Source organism: Mesoplodon densirostris, chromosome 1 (genome assembly GCF_025265405.1).
Source record: "Mesoplodon densirostris isolate mMesDen1 chromosome 1, mMesDen1 primary haplotype, whole genome shotgun sequence".
NCBI classification, from domain to species: Eukaryota; Metazoa; Chordata; class Mammalia; order Artiodactyla; family Ziphiidae; genus Mesoplodon; species Mesoplodon densirostris.
The window spans coordinates 186,641,947-186,660,985 of NC_082661.1; the positions used below are offsets into that span (position 1 = coordinate 186,641,947).

Sequence of the window (19,039 nt, forward strand, 5' to 3'; positions counted from 1 at the left end):
GTTGTGAGTTTCACAGCATCAAATCCACTGCCAAAGTGCTCTGAGTTCCTCTGTTGCCCCGTAGACGCCAGCACATCAGCTGGTGAAAAAGTCTAATGACAGCTTTTTACCGCATAGGCAATGGGACCTCACCTGGACAGATCAACTTGTAGAGATCATTGTAGGTAATTATGACCTCACATTGTGGGAGGCTCTCCTAGGAAGGAATTTGCCCCTGGGACCCCTGAAGGTGGATTCACACGACACAACTGCCACGTCTCTTTTATAGGGTCTCTTAGTTCTTAAGCCACTAGTAAGAGATGAATAGAAATCTTCCCACCAGTTCGTATGTACTCATCACCACCCACTCTTTCTTTAATTTTATTTTTATATTATTCTTTTCAATGATGCAGTTTAAAATCCTAACTCAGAAAAGTCAGATGTGTTTAAAAATTCTTCTTTGTTTGTTTGTTATAGCAAATTGGCTTTAATCTTGTGGAGAATCTGTCAACTGAATGATCATGCATGATTCCAAAGGGACACAGAGAACAAACAGTGTATAAACTGCTATTTTTAGGAAGAGATGCAAGGCTTCTTCCTAACTCTTTTCTCACCCAGCTATGGCTGCAGCAGAGTTAAAGCTGAAAGCACTTTTGTTCTTCATTTTACAATGATTCTTTTTGCCCCTGATATGCAAAGCACCGCAGTATCTACGGGAACAGATTATAATACAGAGAAAGGAAGAAGATAGATGTAAGGGATCAGTGAGTATGAGCTTGCTTTTGCTTTGACCTTCCTTAAGTACTCATGTTCTGGCTCACCCTCATTCAGGTACTAGTGTCCATCATTATGGCTATTTCTACCTGGCAACTTTGGGTTAATGCAAAGAGTCAGTGTAAGCATCAGTGGAAAAGGCAGTTCAGCAAACATTTTTGTTAGGCCATCTTTTGCCCAAACTGTGGGAAATGAAATTGTTTAGTTAGTGTAGTTTCCAACATATTGTGGGGAACCTGGATTTAAAAACAATAAAGGTAAAATAATCTAGCATTGACTCTTGTGGTTTGTTACTTCAGCAAGTGAGGTTATTCCTTACTTCAGGAATCACATCTGAAAAGGTCAGCCAATTTCAGGTCAGGTGCCCTTCTTAGCATTGAAGTTTGGTAAGTTATGTGCTTTCACTACAGAACCCTTGTTAGCTCATCCAAAAAGTCAACACAGGAAGAAGCAGATGTTGAGAGTAGTTTAACTAAAACCTAAGTTACGCCTAAGAAGAAGTCAAGATTAACAATTAACCTCAGAATTCACTCAGAAAGTGGTGTCCTGAGTTACCTTGGAGGAGGGAATCTTTTTTCCTCCACTCTGTGACTGCGTGTGTTTTAAAGAAACAGGTGATGACTTTAGGGAATGGTTTTACTTAAAAGAGCTGCCTTTGAAAGGCGGATCAAATGAATGAAATCAAGAGAAACATGTGACTTAAAAATGAGATGGCTCAACACCTTCCCTCCCAACTCCCTGCATCCATCACAGGTTTGGTGGCCTCCAATGTTGCTAGTTATTTTCTCCCATGCATTAAGCAGTGTGGGTAGTTGTTCCCTGTACCTACTTGGGCAGACTTACTTTGAAGTCTTGATTACTTTGAAGTTGGTGACCTCTGTTTTGATCTCTTTGCCGAAATCTGTCTTTTTACATAGAAGAACATAAGGAATCATAGTGTACTAGCTTTAAGTTCAGGAAGCTACCCCTTGACCTTGGCCAGCAACAGTGGCACATGCCTCAAATCTCACCACTGATTCAGTACAGAACTGCTGGGAAGCAGGAATAACTGGCTTCCCAGGCTGGCTGGATAGTTTAGATCTGTGTTTCTGCAGCAGAAATACTGCATGTTACGCTAGTGTTCTGTATGGGGAGACTCGGTAGACCAAAGAGCAGCAAAAAGATGAAAGACATTTCCTGGAGCTTACTTTTTCCATACTTCTGGCAAGTCCGAAGAAATAAAGATCAAGAAAAGTTCACTGCTACTTCTGTTCCCTTTGCTTGAATTAGTTTATCTTTAACATGAGGAGTGGCCAAAATTTATCTTTCAGATTTGTTCAGTGTTCTAAAATGTGGAGGATAGTGTTTAATTTGTATTTGACAACATTTGTTGAGCTCCTGCTCTATGCTGTACACTCTGTTCAGTAACAGAAAAACAAGGAGAAATGATAATGAAGATGCTGCTGCTGATGATATTGGTGAAGTTTATTGTAATAGAAGCTTCCATTTATTGAGCTTGGCCTTGGACTAAGGGCTCTGCACAGGTTTTTTATATTTAGTTCTCCAATCACACCTCCAAAAAGTATACTTACTTATGATTGAATCCACTTTATAGATAAGAAAAATTATGAGTAACTTGCCAGGCCACAAAGTTCTTAAATGGTAGAGCCAAGATTTGAACTCAGGCAGTTCTGACTCCAAAGCCTGATCTCATAGCCATCATGGTTTACCACCTTTTAAATAAAACAGTATTTGCCCTCTAAGAACTTATTCATTTTCATTTCTCATGAGATGATCTTCCCCAGCTTCTCTGATCTGATTTCTGATTCTCTTATGTAGTGAGAAAGATGGCATTTTTACAAACTGCTCGTCATAGCTCACTCCACAGTTTCTTGTGACTAGGGACCAGATTGCAAGTCAGCAGCTTCCTTACATTGATTTTTAAGGCTTAAGGGTATTAGGATATTATTTTAATAACATGTTCCTGAAGACAGATGTTATAGTTGAAAAAGCAATATTGTAGAGCCTAGATAAAACCAAGTCTTCAACTTTGACCTTTGTAGCCATCCTTCTGTCCTAAACTCCTGCCACCCAAACCCACCACAGAGGGGCCAAAGAAAGTGGTGCTTTGCACTTGTAGTCTTCTTGACTTGTCACTAAAAGTTCTGATGGTAATGACATCAATGCCACATTTATCAAGTATCTGTTATGAGCCAGGCACTGAACTAAATGTTTGTGCTATGTAATCCTTATCATAAGCACTATATGGATGAGAATACTGAGGATAGGGGAAGTTGATCGTTTTCTCTGGGTTGCACGATGGGTAGTGCCAGAATTGGAACCCAGGTCTGTAACTTTTATTCCCATGATCTTATCAGGACCTCATTCTGGGTTTTATACACACACACCCACACACTGACTATGATTCTGCTGGGAGACCTCACCCTTATACTGAATTCTGTGCTGTGAATGCTACACCCTCTCTTTTTTATTAAATTTACCCTTTTTACTTTTTTTTTTGAGAATACTCTAACACCATCAGAAAATCAAAGGGAGGGTTAAGTCACCGGAATTTGAAAAATTTGGTAACATAGTCTGAATATGTTAAATATTGATCTCATCTCAGTTTCACTATCCTGCCTGGTTATAGGATCAAGCACTTAATTTTTTCATTTTTAATTTTTATTAAAAGCATTGTAATATTTATTTACAATTATGCTTTTTGGCTTTCTGGGTATGATTGATTATTTATATAATTTTTGTGTAATTTTATCATTTAGCACTTCTTGATATGCCTGTGAACCTAGTATACCCTGTGTTTTTTATATTTTAATTTCTCCTGTCTTGCTTTATAAAAATGTCTACCTACTATTACTATGTATATTACACTAGTTTAACTTAAAGTAGGATCCTACCTTTTTAAAACACAGTCTTCTTTTCCTTCCTTTGGGAAATTTCTATTGTGATGAATGACTCTATTGTGATGAATTTTTAAGGGTTGACCTCCTAACATGACTCATGAACCAAATCCAATAAAAGGTATCCTCTAACCCAGTAATTCTGTTAACTTTCATCAGAATTTCCAAACTGGAAGATTTTTATTGAGGCACTACACTATCATAAAGATAATGGTGAATTTCATAAGACATTTGTATCACTTTGAAATTGGCTAAAAATCAAATTAATAGCCTCCTTTATATGTACTATTTTCACCAAAGAATAATTTTTTAAAAACATTATCATATCTAAATCTGTTCTCCTACCCGTTCCCCATTCTGAGTTAATGGTGCCTTCTGATTTTATTTTGTGGTAGGTTTGGCAAATAACCTGTCATCATCCGTTCATCATCCGTTCAGAGAGAACAGACCTAGGCACCAAGGCACAAGTTGCCTTCACTCTGGCATTAGAACTACATTAGAGAAAATACTTAACTAAGCTTAGGTGAGGGGTTGGGCTAAGGTCCAAGATCATCTATGTGATTACTTTCTTTCAAGTCAGAAAAACACTCAAAAAATAACTACTGCAGGATTTCTAACTAGTTTCCCATTAACTCTATACTTCTTTTTTCCCCTTCCACCTTTCATTTCTTCCCAAGAAATTAGAAATGAAATGATAAGAAATCTTCATATATTAAGGAATAATAGAAGCGGGCTTGTCTATAGAAGATATTTTTAAAATTGAGAAATAAGTCAAAACTATGAAAGGGTCTTTTTGTTAGTTTCCTATTGTGTTTTTTGGTAAATTTGTACGGAGGCATCATAGGAAACACGCACGTTCTTAAAGGAAATAAAGGCACATGTCCCAGCGTAAGTGGCTTGAATGTAATGTGTTCACCTCTTTGTGGTGACTGTTGGGTATTACAGCCCACATGGCTTCCCTGCTACTCACACTGTCCCTCCCACCACCTTCAACATTCAATATCATTTACTTTTTTCTGAGCTCAAGATCAAATTAACTATGTTAAAATTGTTAGTCTTTTTTAGAAGAAGCATGTAATGTTTTATATAAATAAGTGTATTTATTCCATATATGTTTAACAATTTTTACAGCTAGCCAATAACAATTAGAGGCAGTTGTGACCCGTTTTGGAATTTACTATTTCTCTAGTAGTAGCCAAAGGGTCTCAGATGCAGAACTGTTTGACGTGATCACAAGGAAAGGCTGATAGAAATTGTTCTTCAGTTTCTTAATACAATGTGATAGTTATCACAATATTAATGTGATAGTTCTTTTAAAATTACTCTAAAGTTATACTGTTTTCTGGCTACAGTAGTCTCCTTTGTGCAGATTTGGTAAGATTGGGCTTAATTGATTGTGGTTTTAGTATTTGAGCTTTGAAAACTCCTGAACTTGAATTTCTTTTCAAAATCCAAGCTTGAGAACCCATTTTTTTTTTTATTGTTCAGATAGAAGACTTCCCAGAAACAGAGTCATCCCTGATTTGCTTGGTTTCCACAGTACTAGAGACATTTCAAAGGTCTAGGAATAGACAAAACTTAGGAACATCATCTTGGAACTTCCCATTGTTAAAACACTTCACATTAGTGTTCAAGACTCTTGCTAATTAATGCATGAAATGTATTAATTCCATTTTAAATATTAATTCCATTTTAAAAGATGTGTATTAATCCGTGTGTGTAATTAATTGCTTCCAGATGCTCCATGCTCCTTTCAAGCAGTGTTCTCATTAATTAGTCCTCTTAATATTCCTAAGAGGAAGAAAGGGGACAGTTGTTTAATGTTTACTTAATTGAAAGAGGCATTTATACAGCGAGCTGATAGATCATTTGGTGAAAATTATTTAGAGAAAAGTCAACAGACTATTGGGAAAGAAATTTGGTCTCCGGAGTGGGACAACCCTCTACCTCTCTTTCTGCTTCACAGTCCATGCAAGCATTTAGTTCACACGGTCATTCCTTTTAAGGGGAAAGGATAACAGAGACTTCTTTTCCCATTAAAAAGTTATTTTTAAGGTCATGCATTCTAATTGTTAAAAAAATGCAAACAAGAATCAAATGAAAATTGAGTCTCCTTCACCCTCCTTTGTTGCTTTCTGGTACCAAGAGTTTAGACGTTTATCAATGATGAGTTAAGCACACTGATCAGTGGTCACTGTATTATTAAGTCCTATCTTTTAGTCTCAGATTTAGCCTTTATTTAAACTATCGCCCTCTCTTACTGTTTTTATTATTATTGTTTTTAACCTTTCTCCAATTTTTTTCCATCCTAGTTTATTCCCATGCCTGTACTCTATGGCGTGTTCCTGTATATGGGGGTAGCATCTCTTAATGGTGTGCAGGTAAGTTTTCCATAGCAATCTCAGCAGAGTCATATTTTTCTAGTAGTATTAAAAACAGTCCAATAATAGATCATTGAAGAAAAGTGCTAATCCTTAACTGCTGAGTTTTTTAAATGCATTTATTTTCTACTTTCTCCACCATTCACCTGTGTTTCTGATTTAATTAATAAAGTTAGCTTGTGTTAACAAATGTTATCATACATACCCATTCACGAAATAAGGTGTTAGAAGCCATTTGGCTAGGAAAGTGAGAGAGCTATCTCTGACCTTCCTCTCTCCCTCCCTCCCTTCCTCCCTTCCTTCCTTCCTTTGATGGAAATCTAACCTTTCAGTGTGCTCGAGATATTATTTATCCATTTGCCTTTACCTTATACTAAGAACAGGCTATTCTTATTTGATGTGCTTTTTGCATGGCTGAGATCATTGATCAAAAGTTTTGCACCAATAAAAGAATCAAGTCAATGTGGTTAATGTGCTACTTTTGTCAAAAACTTCAGCTGTCACATCTTGGATAAAACTGGCCCTCTTTTAAAAAAATCATTAGGGGAAACTTTGTAAGGGACTTTGTCTTTCAATTGAGGTTTAATTTAATTGGCACCAGGAAACTGGAAGTACTGCTGCTGCTTTCTGGCACCTTGTTAACTGTAGCCTTATTTAGCACTTAGTGATGTTTTAATGGGAAAAGACTGCATGTTCTGTGAACATCATAAGAATTTATTTAAACCCCTTCGTAATAGTCCTTGCTTTCATTTATTGAATTTAGATTAATTTGATTTTAGAGTCACATGGAGCTGGGTAACTGGACAGACCCTCAAAAAGAGAGAAGGCTATTTTATTTTTCCTTGTTTAGGTCTATTGAGTAGAGTTCTTCACCATTTGGATATTTATTACAAAATACAAGGTGGCTTTTCATAGATGGGACTAGAGGAATGTGAATGTGGGCTTATTTGTGCCCGTGAAATTTTTGGGAAGTATAAATGTGTAAAAACATTTTTACCTGACATTGTAAATATTCTTTATTACTTTAAATGGAAAAATATGAAACAAATATGGTCCCCAAATTAATAGTTCTTATTTTTGTTTGGCCTAAATAAGTCAGTCTAGATCAGAAGTTTGATTTTATGTGTTTTAGGTATATAATAGATGGTTGGAGCTTAGTACATGTTTATTAAATTAAATAGAAGGGGGAAAAAAATCAGCGATTCCATAACAATGGGGAAAAAATCCCTTGCTGAAGGAACAGCTAGTGGATTTCTTAAATTCTGCCATGGTGTTGCCCTATCACCTTTTCTCTTTACTTTTCTCTTGACTCTTCTTCTTTTAGACCTTTTTGGCAAGATCTGAGTTATCAAAAAGTTTTGTTACTCCAGTCTTTATAAATGGGAATACTTCTACCAGTCAAAAATAGCTCTGGAGGAAGAAAGAAAACTCTTTAGATAGGAAATCACTTCAGAGAAGATTGTGATAGTCTGTTTACTTTTACATTTTTCTCTTCCCTCCAGCAAGAAAGTAGAGGTATTATTTCAGAGTTCTTATTACATAATTATTCAATTCAACAGCTATTTAGTGAGCATCTTACATCTGAAAGTTCCTATGATAGGTACTTAAGTATCATCCTTATCATCAGCATTGATGTAAACTCAGCGGTTATTCTTTGAAGCACAGCACCTGGCACATAGGTGCTCAGTAGTCATTTTAGTCTCTGTTTATACATGACAGTGTAATAGCCTCTCCTAGATCAGGTGTCTAGTTGTTGATGCTGTGAAACTCACTGCAATGTTCATGTGGCTTTTCTCTGAAAAGAAATGCTAATTCATTGCTAAATGTATTAGTTAAGTTGTGCCATAGATAAATAATGTGGAATTTATGAAAATACCAATGCATTCCCATTTTCAAGTCAGATAGTTCCTTTATATCCTTGAAACATTATTGAAATATATATGATACATAGCATCTCCTCTTCTTTTCAGATAAGACAGCTGCAGCACAGTTAGATACATGAGTTTGATGTCTCCCTTCAGCATATTATTACTAGAATAGGCACAAGATCTTCTCTCCTAAGATGCAGACAATACAAGTAGAATGTAGGACATGAGCATCTTTATTTTATATTTGGCTTTGAAACTTTATTCTTTGGTGGCCACTTTATCTCATATAGCTGCATAGTATTCCTACAAAGTAATAACATAAATTGGAAGACTCATACTACGTCTTACTGTGTTAGACTATATTTCTGCACTCCCTGACCAGTGTCCTCTAACAAGGACATTGCTTTCCTAAATTGTAGAATATAAATCACTAGTGGTTAGTTAGACATAAAGAGATGACTTGGTGCTGCAGCTCTTGAAGTAATGTACTTGTCCTCTCTTTCCCTTTCTTCTCCCAGTTCATGGATCGTCTGAAGCTGCTTCTGATGCCCCTGAAGCATCAGCCTGACTTTATCTACCTGCGCCATGTCCCCCTGCGCAGAGTCCACCTGTTCACTTTCCTGCAGGTGCTCTGTCTAGCCCTGCTCTGGATCCTCAAGTCAACTGTGGCTGCTATCATTTTTCCAGTCATGGTAGGGATTGTTTTAATTGAACCTACCCATGAGGTCACACCAATATCATGTGGTTATTGTAATATTGATGACACATGTGTATTTTATGGATGCTTCCAGTTTTTTTCCAGCTTTGACCTAATCAGTTTGATTGGTTGTAATTTAAGGTTGCCAGGTCTGTGGTTTATCTAGGCTGGACCTTGGAGTCAGACAGCTGAGTTCAGATACTGGCTCTGGTTTGTGCTGATGAGTGAACTTCCCTGAGCTCCCATCAACTCATCAGTAAAATGAGAGCGGCATCTTTGTTTTCATTCTGAGCATCAATAATGAATATAAAGTATATAGCACAATGCCTGACACATGGTAGACACAAGTGCACATAACGTTAGTTATTTTTAAAATACTGCTGTACATTGGAATTTGTCTAAATAACAGAGTACAGCACATTTCAGGCCAAATAATAGAGGACCAGTTTGGCAACTTATGAGAGATCATCCAGTGAATAGAAGAAATGGAGAAAGAAGCTTAGTTTTTTGCAGTTCTTCTCCTTTGTATCATGCTAAGTTTAAGGATAAGTCTGGGCTCTCTCTCCTTGCCATGTTATGATGAGAAAGAAAGTGAAACAACTAACATTCCACTCTGAATCACAGTGAAAGAAGGGCAAAAGGAAACAATAGCTCTGTATTTGGCTTCATCATTGAATTTGTGTGTGTGAAATAATGCTATGGTAGCTTATTTTTATTTTTTTTCTTTTTAATTAAGACTTTATTTTTTGAATAATCATTGAATTTTTACTGTAGCCTTACATTTCTTGCAAGAAAATGCACATGCATATGCTTGAAACAAGTCACAAAGCCAACCTCAGGTCTGGCTCTGTCTCCCCTGTAGCTTTGGAAATAGAACTTTCATATACAAACCATATTTTATTTTTTTACAAAAATTTTCTTACTCTTAGCCAGAATTATTTTATTTTATGTATACTGGTTGTTTGTAATTGTTTTTTCCTTCAGGAAAGCAGAAAAAAATGGTGTCAAATATTAACAGTATTTGTGGAATCAGATTTTTACTCTTGATGACCCCTTATGTTTTGCTTTTGAAAAAGAACTCTATTAACTTACTGGAAAACACACTGAGTATGAGAAAAGACTTCCATCTGCCTATTAATATAATCTACCCATGTATTAGTTTTGCTTAAGCCAGGAAAAACAAAGTTAGACCTGGATAAATTTGAAATATATCTAGTAAATCACTTATTGCTTGAGCTAAATAATAATAAAAAATATTTTACCTTTATAAAGTATTTTTCATCTTTCAGAGCTTTTATTTGATCATTAAAGAGTCATATAATATCAATAGGTCAGATGTTATTAATTTCTCTAAGAGATGAAGAGGCTGACATAGAGCATAATATAGATAAAGACAACTGTTAATTTGAGGCAGGGCCAGGACTTCTGAGTCCTACTGCATACTAATTTTACTGTTAAGCAAAGACATCTTTAAGATACCTTCAAGAGCAGTTCATAAAATCAAAGATACAGAGTTCAAGAATACTGGGGTTAGAGTTAGAAAACTGTGACCCTTTGTATTCTTCCTTTATCTGGCTTTGTGATCTTGGATAACTTACTTATGTCACTAAGCTTTAGTTTCCTCCGCTGTTGGATAGATACTAACATCTACCTTTCAGGTTTGTTGTGAGAATAAATGAGAAAGTATTGTCTAAGAGTTTAGCACAGCATCTGACTCAAGATAAGTATTCAATTAATGGTGGTAATTGAAGTTGCCCCGGCAGATTAAATAGTCTGTGCAAACTCAAATACTACCTCATTATTAATACTTTGAAGATGTCTCAGTGTACTATGCATTGTACAGATTTTCTTGACTTTCAAAAACCTGTGTAATGTTTTAATTTTGAATAATTAGAAATCATACACAGGCTGTTTTTTCCCTTGAAACTTTTAGTTATTTTATTAAAAATCTGACATGGAAGAAAATGGTTTAAAAAATAATCTTTTCATATGGAAATTCCAAATGAGGGGATCAATACAGTACAGTGAACAAAATACAGTGAGTTAAAGTAAGACTTCTATGAACCAACTTTCTCCATGAAGCAGATGTTTATGGTCTACTTAATGTAAGTCCATACAAGCAAGATGAGTTCTTTCATACTCTAGACTTGTACAAAATAGGTTTCTACTGACTTTGCTAGGGCAGTATTAATACTACTCTGACTTCCCTGACATGGGTTCTTTCCTACTTTTTATATTTATTCTTCCAGATCTTGGCACTTGTAGCTGTCAGAAAAGGCATGGACTACCTCTTCTCCCAGCACGACCTCAGCTTCCTCGATGATGTCATTCCAGAAAAGGATAAGAAAAAGAAGGAGGATGAGAAGAAAAAGAAAAAGAAGAAGGGAAGTCTGGACAGTGACAATGATGATGTAAGGAGCTTTCTAAAATTCCGAAGTAAAATTCCAAAGTTAGTTAAACAAACGTGAAAATGGTATTTTTTTAACCCTTGTGTGCGATGTATGACTGAATTTCAAGGATGTTTACCTGGTCATGCTACTTGTCACTTTTCACCTTCCTTTGCCCTTTATTTTCTCTCTTTATTTTTTTAAAGTATTTTCTGAAGTCTTTCTGTAACTGTGAATAACTGATAATGATATAATGACTTCTAAAAAGACAAAGCCCACCATATCTAAAAAACTTCAATCTCTGATCTCATACATAAAAAGGAAGCTTGCTTCGTAATGCTATAAAATGTATTGGGTTTATTATTGATAATCCAGGATTTAAATTTGAGATAATAACTCAGTTTTACATAATTTTAAGCCTGATGTGGGCAAATGCTGGTGACCTCACCTCCTGTGATCTGTGTATCTATTTGAGTGGGCTCTCAACCAAAGTTCTCTGCTATTGTACTTATCCTTGCATTGGGATTTGACATGATTTGAGATCACTTCTCTGTAACCTTTCAATAAAAAGGAACGGAAATTGGAATTTGGGGTCTTTCTACATAATTGTAGCAGTCAGTGTCATAATTTAGGTGATCCTCTTGCAATCATATGACTAAGTTGAGAAATAAAATGTCCACTTTTTAGGAAGCCATTTCACAGAAATCTTGGTATTTCAGTAGGGGTCTGTGATCAGTGCTAAGAGAAAATCTGGGATTTGCTTTTCTTTAACACACACACACACACACACACACACACACACACACACACACAAACACCCCAATAGCTTATCTCAGTAGCCTTTTGAAAGGACAGCCAAAATGACACCTTCTATATGAAGATTTGTAGGTTTGTTCTAGATTTTACACAGTGCAGTATCCCCATTCTAGTGGAATCCCCAGTATCTCATTCTAACATGGGAGTCTAGTTAATTTTTGGTGTCTGCTCTGTACTTGATCATTTTGATGGATCAGGCATACCTTGTTCTTAATTGCTAAAGCAGCTTTTTTTTTTTTTTTTTTTTTTGCGGTACGCGGGCCTCTCACTGTTGTGGCCTCTCCCGTTGCAGAGCACAGGCTCCAGACGCGCAGGCTCAGCGGCCATGGCTCACGGGCCCAGCCGCTCTGCAGCATGTGGGATCTTCCCAGACCGGGGCACAAACCCGCGTCCCTTGCATCGGCAGGCGGGCTCGCAACCACTGCACCACCAGGGAAGCCCTAAAGCAGCTCTTTATAGTATATTTTTGTTCCTATTTTACAGACGGGGAAATTTAGACTGAGGAATGTTAAGTCATTTTTCTAAGGGTACACATATTGGCAAAGGCAAAACTCTTATCCAGGCCTGTCTGGTTATTTTCGATTGGTCAGGCTGTCTGATTGTATTATTTTTGGAGAACTTGGAAACAGTACAGTGAAGGAAGGCAACAGACAAAATTGGATTTCAGATAAATTGATCCAATAAGAAAAGGCTAAATATATGAGGCACATTTAGCTAAAGAGAAAAAGAGTCTGAGGGAGCTTTTGTGACTGTCACCATCCATCTTCAATGAGAACATGTACATAGATTTTCTGTTTCCAATGATGACAGAAAAAGGGAGAATGTGCTTAAACTGCAGAACAGATTAAGATGCAGTATTAAAAAGAACGATGCATTTACACATTGAATAGAAATCAAAATTTGAAATAAATTTCTAGGCTACTCTAGACAAAAAAAAAAAAAAAAAACCTGCCTGAAATACTGAGATAATTAAAGCAGTATTTTTTTTTTTTTTTTTTTTTTTTGCGGTACGCGGGCCTCTCACTGCTGTGGCCTCTCCCGTTGAGGAGCACAGGCTCCGGACGCGCAGGCTCAGCGGCCGTGGCTCATGGGCCCAGCCGCTCCGCGGCATGCGGGATCTTCCCAGACCGGGGCACGAACCCATGTTCCCTGCATCGGCAGGTGGACTCTCAACCACTGCACCACCAGGGAAGCCCAAAGCAATATTTCATCTTGAATTTTCAAAACAAGTACCTCAGTTTATGTACATGGACATCAAACTTAAAATTCATTATACATTACAAATGTATGAAATAATATTATGGAATCCTCTTCTCTAATGGCTTTTAAGAAAAAATAGTAATAAAATATCCACTTTTAAGAATGTTTTAAATTTAGTGCTCTCTAGTGTCAGAAGTTGGATCAAATGAGCTCCTGAGGTCTTCTAAGTCTTAGATTTGATTTTTAACAAATCATATTTTATTTAAATAATGCTATTCTTATATTAATAATATTTATCATTTGGAATCCATATTTCCAACAGATTTCTTGAAGATAATGTGTAATACTTATTTTTTTCTTTTCCTCTTTCTCTTCTTCCCCCAACCCCACCAAAACAAACAAACAAACAAGCTTATATATTTATCCTAGACAGTGAATCCAGCCAGAGTGTATCTGTGTAATACGTTCTGTGTGTTGAGGCCATTATTTGGGGTTCTCCATTTGAAATGTAGCTGTCCTGATGTTCACCTGGTCATTGTGTGGTGTGGGATCCATGGATGTAGGGAGCCACACGAGGGCATGGGAGTTCCAACTCTTAATATTTGTGAGCAGAATTAGTGAAAATTATGGCTTGCCAATATTTTGAGCTGCTCAGTCATTTTTGAACCCGCCTAGTAGGCTATGATTAAGGGTTGGCTGCCAACCTGTTCATCTATAAATGCTATTATTGGGGGAAACTTTGAAATACTGTAATAAAACTTGTCCTTGACATTCTTACAAAGGTAGGGGCACATGGCATCTTCATTTTTTTTCAAGTGAAGTGCAATATTTTAATCTTTGAAAAGAATATTGTGGCTCATTACCCTCTTTAGATTCATTATAAAGAAATTTTCAATGTGCATAGTAGCTTTATGTTAAGATTCATTTTTTTCTTACTTCCTTTCACCCCTAGTTCCTAGTTTTTCCCTTTCAGCTAAAGGTCATCATCTCCTTGGTACTTTCAGTTAAGAGATGAATTCCATCTTTTGAGTCCAGGCATAGACATGGATTCAATATAATGAATCTAAAAAACAGTAAAGTGATAATCCTGTGGAAATCTGTTACAGTTTTGGCTTAGGTGGTCTCTTCTTTAAGAAGCTTTATGATTAGCTGCCTGGTTTTATCATTTTATTTTGGCTATGATTCTTCTCTGCCTATCTGGCCATCATAGGCACCTTCCTTTTGACTTTATTTTCTCATGTTTTGCTAAGTTTCCAAATATATTTGGTGTGACTTTATTTTCTCATGTTTTGCTAAGTTTCCAAATATATTTGGTGTGAGCAAATTGAGATGATCCTTAAACTACAAAATAGTTCTGATAGAATATTAGAGTAAGGGAGACGGTTTATTTTCAAGTCTATGTAAATGACCCCTTGTGAGTGGATATTAGAAAAAGTCTTCTTACCTGTCTTGGAAGGAAAGATAAGTCATCATATTCCTGGAGGTGGAATCAGAAAGCATAAATGAAACAAAAATTTCAAGACCATATTATAGTTTAGGAAGTCTCCTAAATTACAGTCTTTCACGCTTGAGATTATTTGCTTCACACACACATACAACTAACCCATAAATATTTGATTGCAAATCCAGTTTATGGAAAGCTTTACAATTGTTTAATTTGTAGTGATCTCCATTTGGTGTGGTTCTAGTTTTAATTGACTTAATCCCCTTAACTCAGAAGAGAAGAAAACAAATGTGAGGGGAAGATGCCGTAAAATTTGAAAAGTCAGCAAAGGAGAAATGATTATATCTAAGGCTGTTCTCCTTAGTACAATGTAAATGACAATATGATAGGTTTAATCAATACTGGGAGGTAAGGAGGTCTGTATAGTAAATGCTTTCTAAAAACTGTTATAAATTTCTTTCACAGTCTGACTGCCCATACTCAGAAAAAGTTCCAAGTATTAAAATTCCAATGGACATCATGGAACAGCAACCTTTCCTAAGTGATAGCAAACCTTCCGACAGTGAGTAGAACTAACCTCTTGCATGCCAGCTTGAATATGATTTGCACTTACAGAGAAAAATCTTTAGGACTGTCATCTTCATTAACTTTTCCTCTGTTTTCTTTCTTTTTTTTCTATGTGAAGATTTACATTAATTATTATGAAACTTCATTTTTACATTCCTTGACCTTCACTCCTTACCTTTTTCTTTTATCCATAACCATTTAAGTTTTTATTTGGTCATCTTTTCTCTGATCCAAGTTATCGCCGGTTTCTTTGAATTGCTAAATTCGTAACCATGTTTTTAATTGATTTCCCTTTTTTCTGCTGGTATGTAGAATGGCAGCTTCTAGTACTACATCACTGTCTGTTACTGTTTGTCTTCCTTAGGCTTCCACCAATGACCAAATCAGCTCAAAAGAGAAATTGCATAATGGGTCTCTCAAAGAGCAATGAATCAATTGTTAATACTGAGAATTTGGAATAATTGTTATTTTCAATTAAACTGGCAATCATAAAATATTAACAACCACTCTTTGAGTATAGCTTATAAGATATTTGCATTTTCTTCCTAATTTCTTCATTCCCTTTCTGCTGTTTCAAAATTATCTTTGTAACTGCACTGGTCTTTTTGGGGTAATAGCCTGGTGGCTAAGGTATAATGGTTTATTTATTTATTTATTTATTTATTTATTTATTTATTTATGGCTGTGTTGGCTCTTCGTTTCTGTGTGAGGGCTTTCTCTAGTTGTGGCAAGCGGGGGCCACTCTTCATCGCGGTGCGCGGGCCTCTCACTATCACGGCCTCTCGTTGCGGAGCACAGGCTCCAGACGCGCAGGCTCAGTAATTGTGGCTCACGGGGCTAGTTGCTCCGTGGCATGTGGGATCTTCCCAGACCAGGGCTCGAACCCGTGTCCCCTGCATTGGCAGGCAGATTCTCAACCACTGCGCCACCAGGGAAGCCCCAGTATAATGGTTTTTGACCTGTCATCTTTGCTTTTTTTTTTTTTTTTAATTTACTTATTTATTTTTTTATTAGTTTCTGCTTTATAACAAAGTGAATCAGTCATACATATACATCTGTTCCCACATCCCTTCCCTCATGCATCTCCCTCCCTCCCACCCTCCCCACCCCACCCCTCCAGGCGGTCACAAAGCACCGAGCTGATCTCCCTGTGCTCTGCGGCTGCTTCCCACTATCTATCTACCTTACGTTTGGTAGTGTATATATATCCATGATCTTTGCTTTTGTAATTGAGTTAACAGGCCATTTGAAAAGGGTGAAAACCTCTGTAGTAACATTAGTGAATATCTCAAGCTTTACCAATAGCAAGCAGCAAGTGCCTCCCAACTACTTTGAGTTCTCATTTGAAGAAAACATATTCTTTTAGGTCCAGATGCACTTCAAAGTATAACTGATTTGTTACAGGAAAAGACAGTTGAAGTACTTTTATTTCTGTTTGATAGTGCTACTTCAACTTCAATAAGAAGTTACCAAGAAAAGTTTGAAATGAATGACTATTTATGAAAAAATGGGTATTTTAGTTATCTATTGGTGTGTAACAAGTTACCACAAAACTCAGCAGCTTAAAACAACAAACCTGTATCTCCTCCCACAGTTCCTGATGTTCAGGAATTTAGAAGCTTGGTGATTTGGGTTGATTCTGGCTCAAGGGATCTCGTGAGATCGCAGTCAAGCTCTTAGCTGGAGCTGAGTCTGAAGACAGGCTGAAACTGGGGATCTGCTTCCCAGCTCAAGCACAAGGCAGTTGGCAGGAGATTTTAGTTCCTTGGCTCATGGGCATCTGTTAGGGCTGCCCATGACATGGCTGCCAGTGATAACAGAGAAAAAACCAAGACAGAAACTGCAGTCTTTTATAATCAAATCTCAGGAGTCATATACCATCTCCTCTGCCATATTCTATTGGTCACACAAACCAACCCTGGTACAGTGTGAGGAGAAATTATATAAGGACATGAATACCAGAAGGCAGGGTGCGTTGGGGGCCATCTTGGAGGCTGGTTTAAAGAAAAGGGAATTAAGGCAATCTCACCTTTGGTGTCCAATCTGTAGCCTGTAACTTGTGACTGAGGCTACTTTCTTCTTAATCCTATCAGTGGGCTTTAGCTGAATATTTTCTTTGTAAGTTCAAGCTCCCCAAACCATTGTCTGGTTTCATTTTTCATTTCTAGAGCATTAAATAGCAAAAAGAGACTATGAAAAGATGTCTTCTGTTGGCATCATAACCTAGCACAGTGCTTCTAAGTACAACTTAAAGGCTGCTTAAAAAAAAATCATCAGCTAGAATTTGAGGCTCCTGGAAAAAGTCTGTGGCAAGTTGGTTATTTAGTGCTAGTTGTTCTTCATTTTCTCAAAAACACTTTAAAAGGATACATTGAAAGTAGTGGATATGATATTAGAAATTTACTTAAGCAAAATACCGATGATCATTCTGAAATCTTTTCTAGTATCATATTAATCCATGAAAGAACAAAATTGATAGTAGAGTTGCAGTATAAGTAAGTTTCTCAAAATCTTCTTTTTTTTACCTGCATGAATAACAGCAGGACAAAATTATGAACGCTGAAGATGGCAGGAAATCCAAGGACAAGTCTTAGACATTAAGTAGGCGCTATCACCCTCTAGAAATGATTTACCCTGCCCCGTTGCTGTAAAGAACATTGGCCCATTCTAGAAAACCTAGAATAAAAGAGACTGAGTGATTTTGACTTCATCACACCACTTAGATTCTTAGCTTGATACTGTGTTTATTGAAATTGTCTAAACTTTTCTTTCTTACTCTTTCCAGTTGTGAAAGATGCATCCATTTTTGTGAAGATTTGAAAAATTTTCATTCTAATGTTATACTTCACCAATGACTATTATTTATGATTTGAAAAAAAAATTTTCTTTTTTAGGGGAAAAATCACCAACATTCCTTGAACGCCACACATCATGCTGATAAAATTCCTTTCCTTCAGTCACTCGGTATGCCAAGGTAAAGGACAGCCCAGTATTTTACGTTATTCTTTGGGATGATCGCCCCACAGAAATGGAACCAATGGCGGGTTATCGGCAGAACGCCCTGTTCTCCGTCCTCTACAATTTCTCTTAAATAATTTATCTAGTCACCAGACCTCATCCCAGCTTTTACCTGTTGAAAACATTCTAAGAGACCTACTCAACTTACTCTTAGAAATAATGGAATCTTTCAGTACCATTAAGGTAAAGCCCAGGATCAATGTTAGCTCTTGTCATATCAGCATCATCTCTAATTTATACAAATTAGACATTTCCTGGCGGCTCTTCTCCAATAGTTTTCTTCCCTCTTAACACAACTCTAGAGATTTCAGATCCTCCTTGATTTTCAAAATCAGGAAATCTCTGAATATTTTCTTCATGTCAGTCTTTTTGTCCTTCAACTTCTGACAGTGTCACCCACCTGGAAGTCCTCTTTCTTGATTGTTTTTTTTTTTTCTAATCTAGGTGTGAGAGCTTATGAAAATTTTACTTGAATTTCTTAATTCTATTTGGTAACTTCATCCCATTTAAAAAATGTTTGTTTTTAATACAGAGGGAGGAAGTAAGTATTTAAAGAGAACAAAGAAGGACCCATTTGACTTCTGTACAATGCATAAACATTTGACAGATGGTAAAGGAATTCTGATTTACTTACTTTTTTTTTTTTCCTTTTTCTTTTTCTCTAGTCCTTCTAGAACTCCAGTAAAAGTTGTGCCTCAAATTAGAATAGAACTTGAGCCTGAAGACAATGATTATTTCTGGAGGAGCAAGGGAACAGAAACTACATTGTAACCTGTTTGTCTTTCTTACAACTGACAGTTTTTGTTGTTTATGTTCTTGTTTTTTGTCTGATTGTTTATTTTTTAATTTTTGTTTTGTTTTGGTTTTTGGTCACTGGCCAAACAATACAGTGCTCTCTCTGCTTCTCTCTTGCATAGGTAAAATCAAGACAGTAGTGCACCGTTCCTTAAAAACAACATCTGAAGAATCCCCTCTTTGTTCTTATACTTTCAAATGTGTCCTCTGACAACC

The 19,039-nt window shown here is 36.6% G+C and overlaps 1 protein-coding gene across 2 annotated transcripts in view; it reads left to right on the top strand.

The window, feature by feature from the left end:
• The window catches only part of SLC4A4 (solute carrier family 4 member 4), a 305,356-nt gene extending 286,557 nt beyond the window's left edge, over positions 1 to 18,799 (top strand). Inside the window, exons 20-25 of one of the 2 annotated variants that reach the window (XM_060092530.1) lie at positions 5,963 to 6,031; positions 8,418 to 8,591; positions 10,846 to 11,007; positions 14,909 to 15,005; positions 17,905 to 17,984; positions 18,694 to 18,748. In XM_060092530.1, the coding sequence (XP_059948513.1) occupies positions 5,963 to 6,031; positions 8,418 to 8,591; positions 10,846 to 11,007; positions 14,909 to 15,005; positions 17,905 to 17,948 (546 nt within the window). In that variant the 3' untranslated portion in view covers positions 17,949 to 17,984; positions 18,694 to 18,748. Of the gene's footprint in view, positions 1 to 5,962; positions 6,032 to 8,417; positions 8,592 to 10,845; positions 11,008 to 14,908; positions 15,006 to 17,904; positions 17,985 to 18,693 lie in introns of both variants that reach the window. The other variant, XM_060092522.1, reaches the window with a different exon arrangement.
• The last annotated feature ends 240 nt before the right edge of the window (positions 18,800 to 19,039 follow it).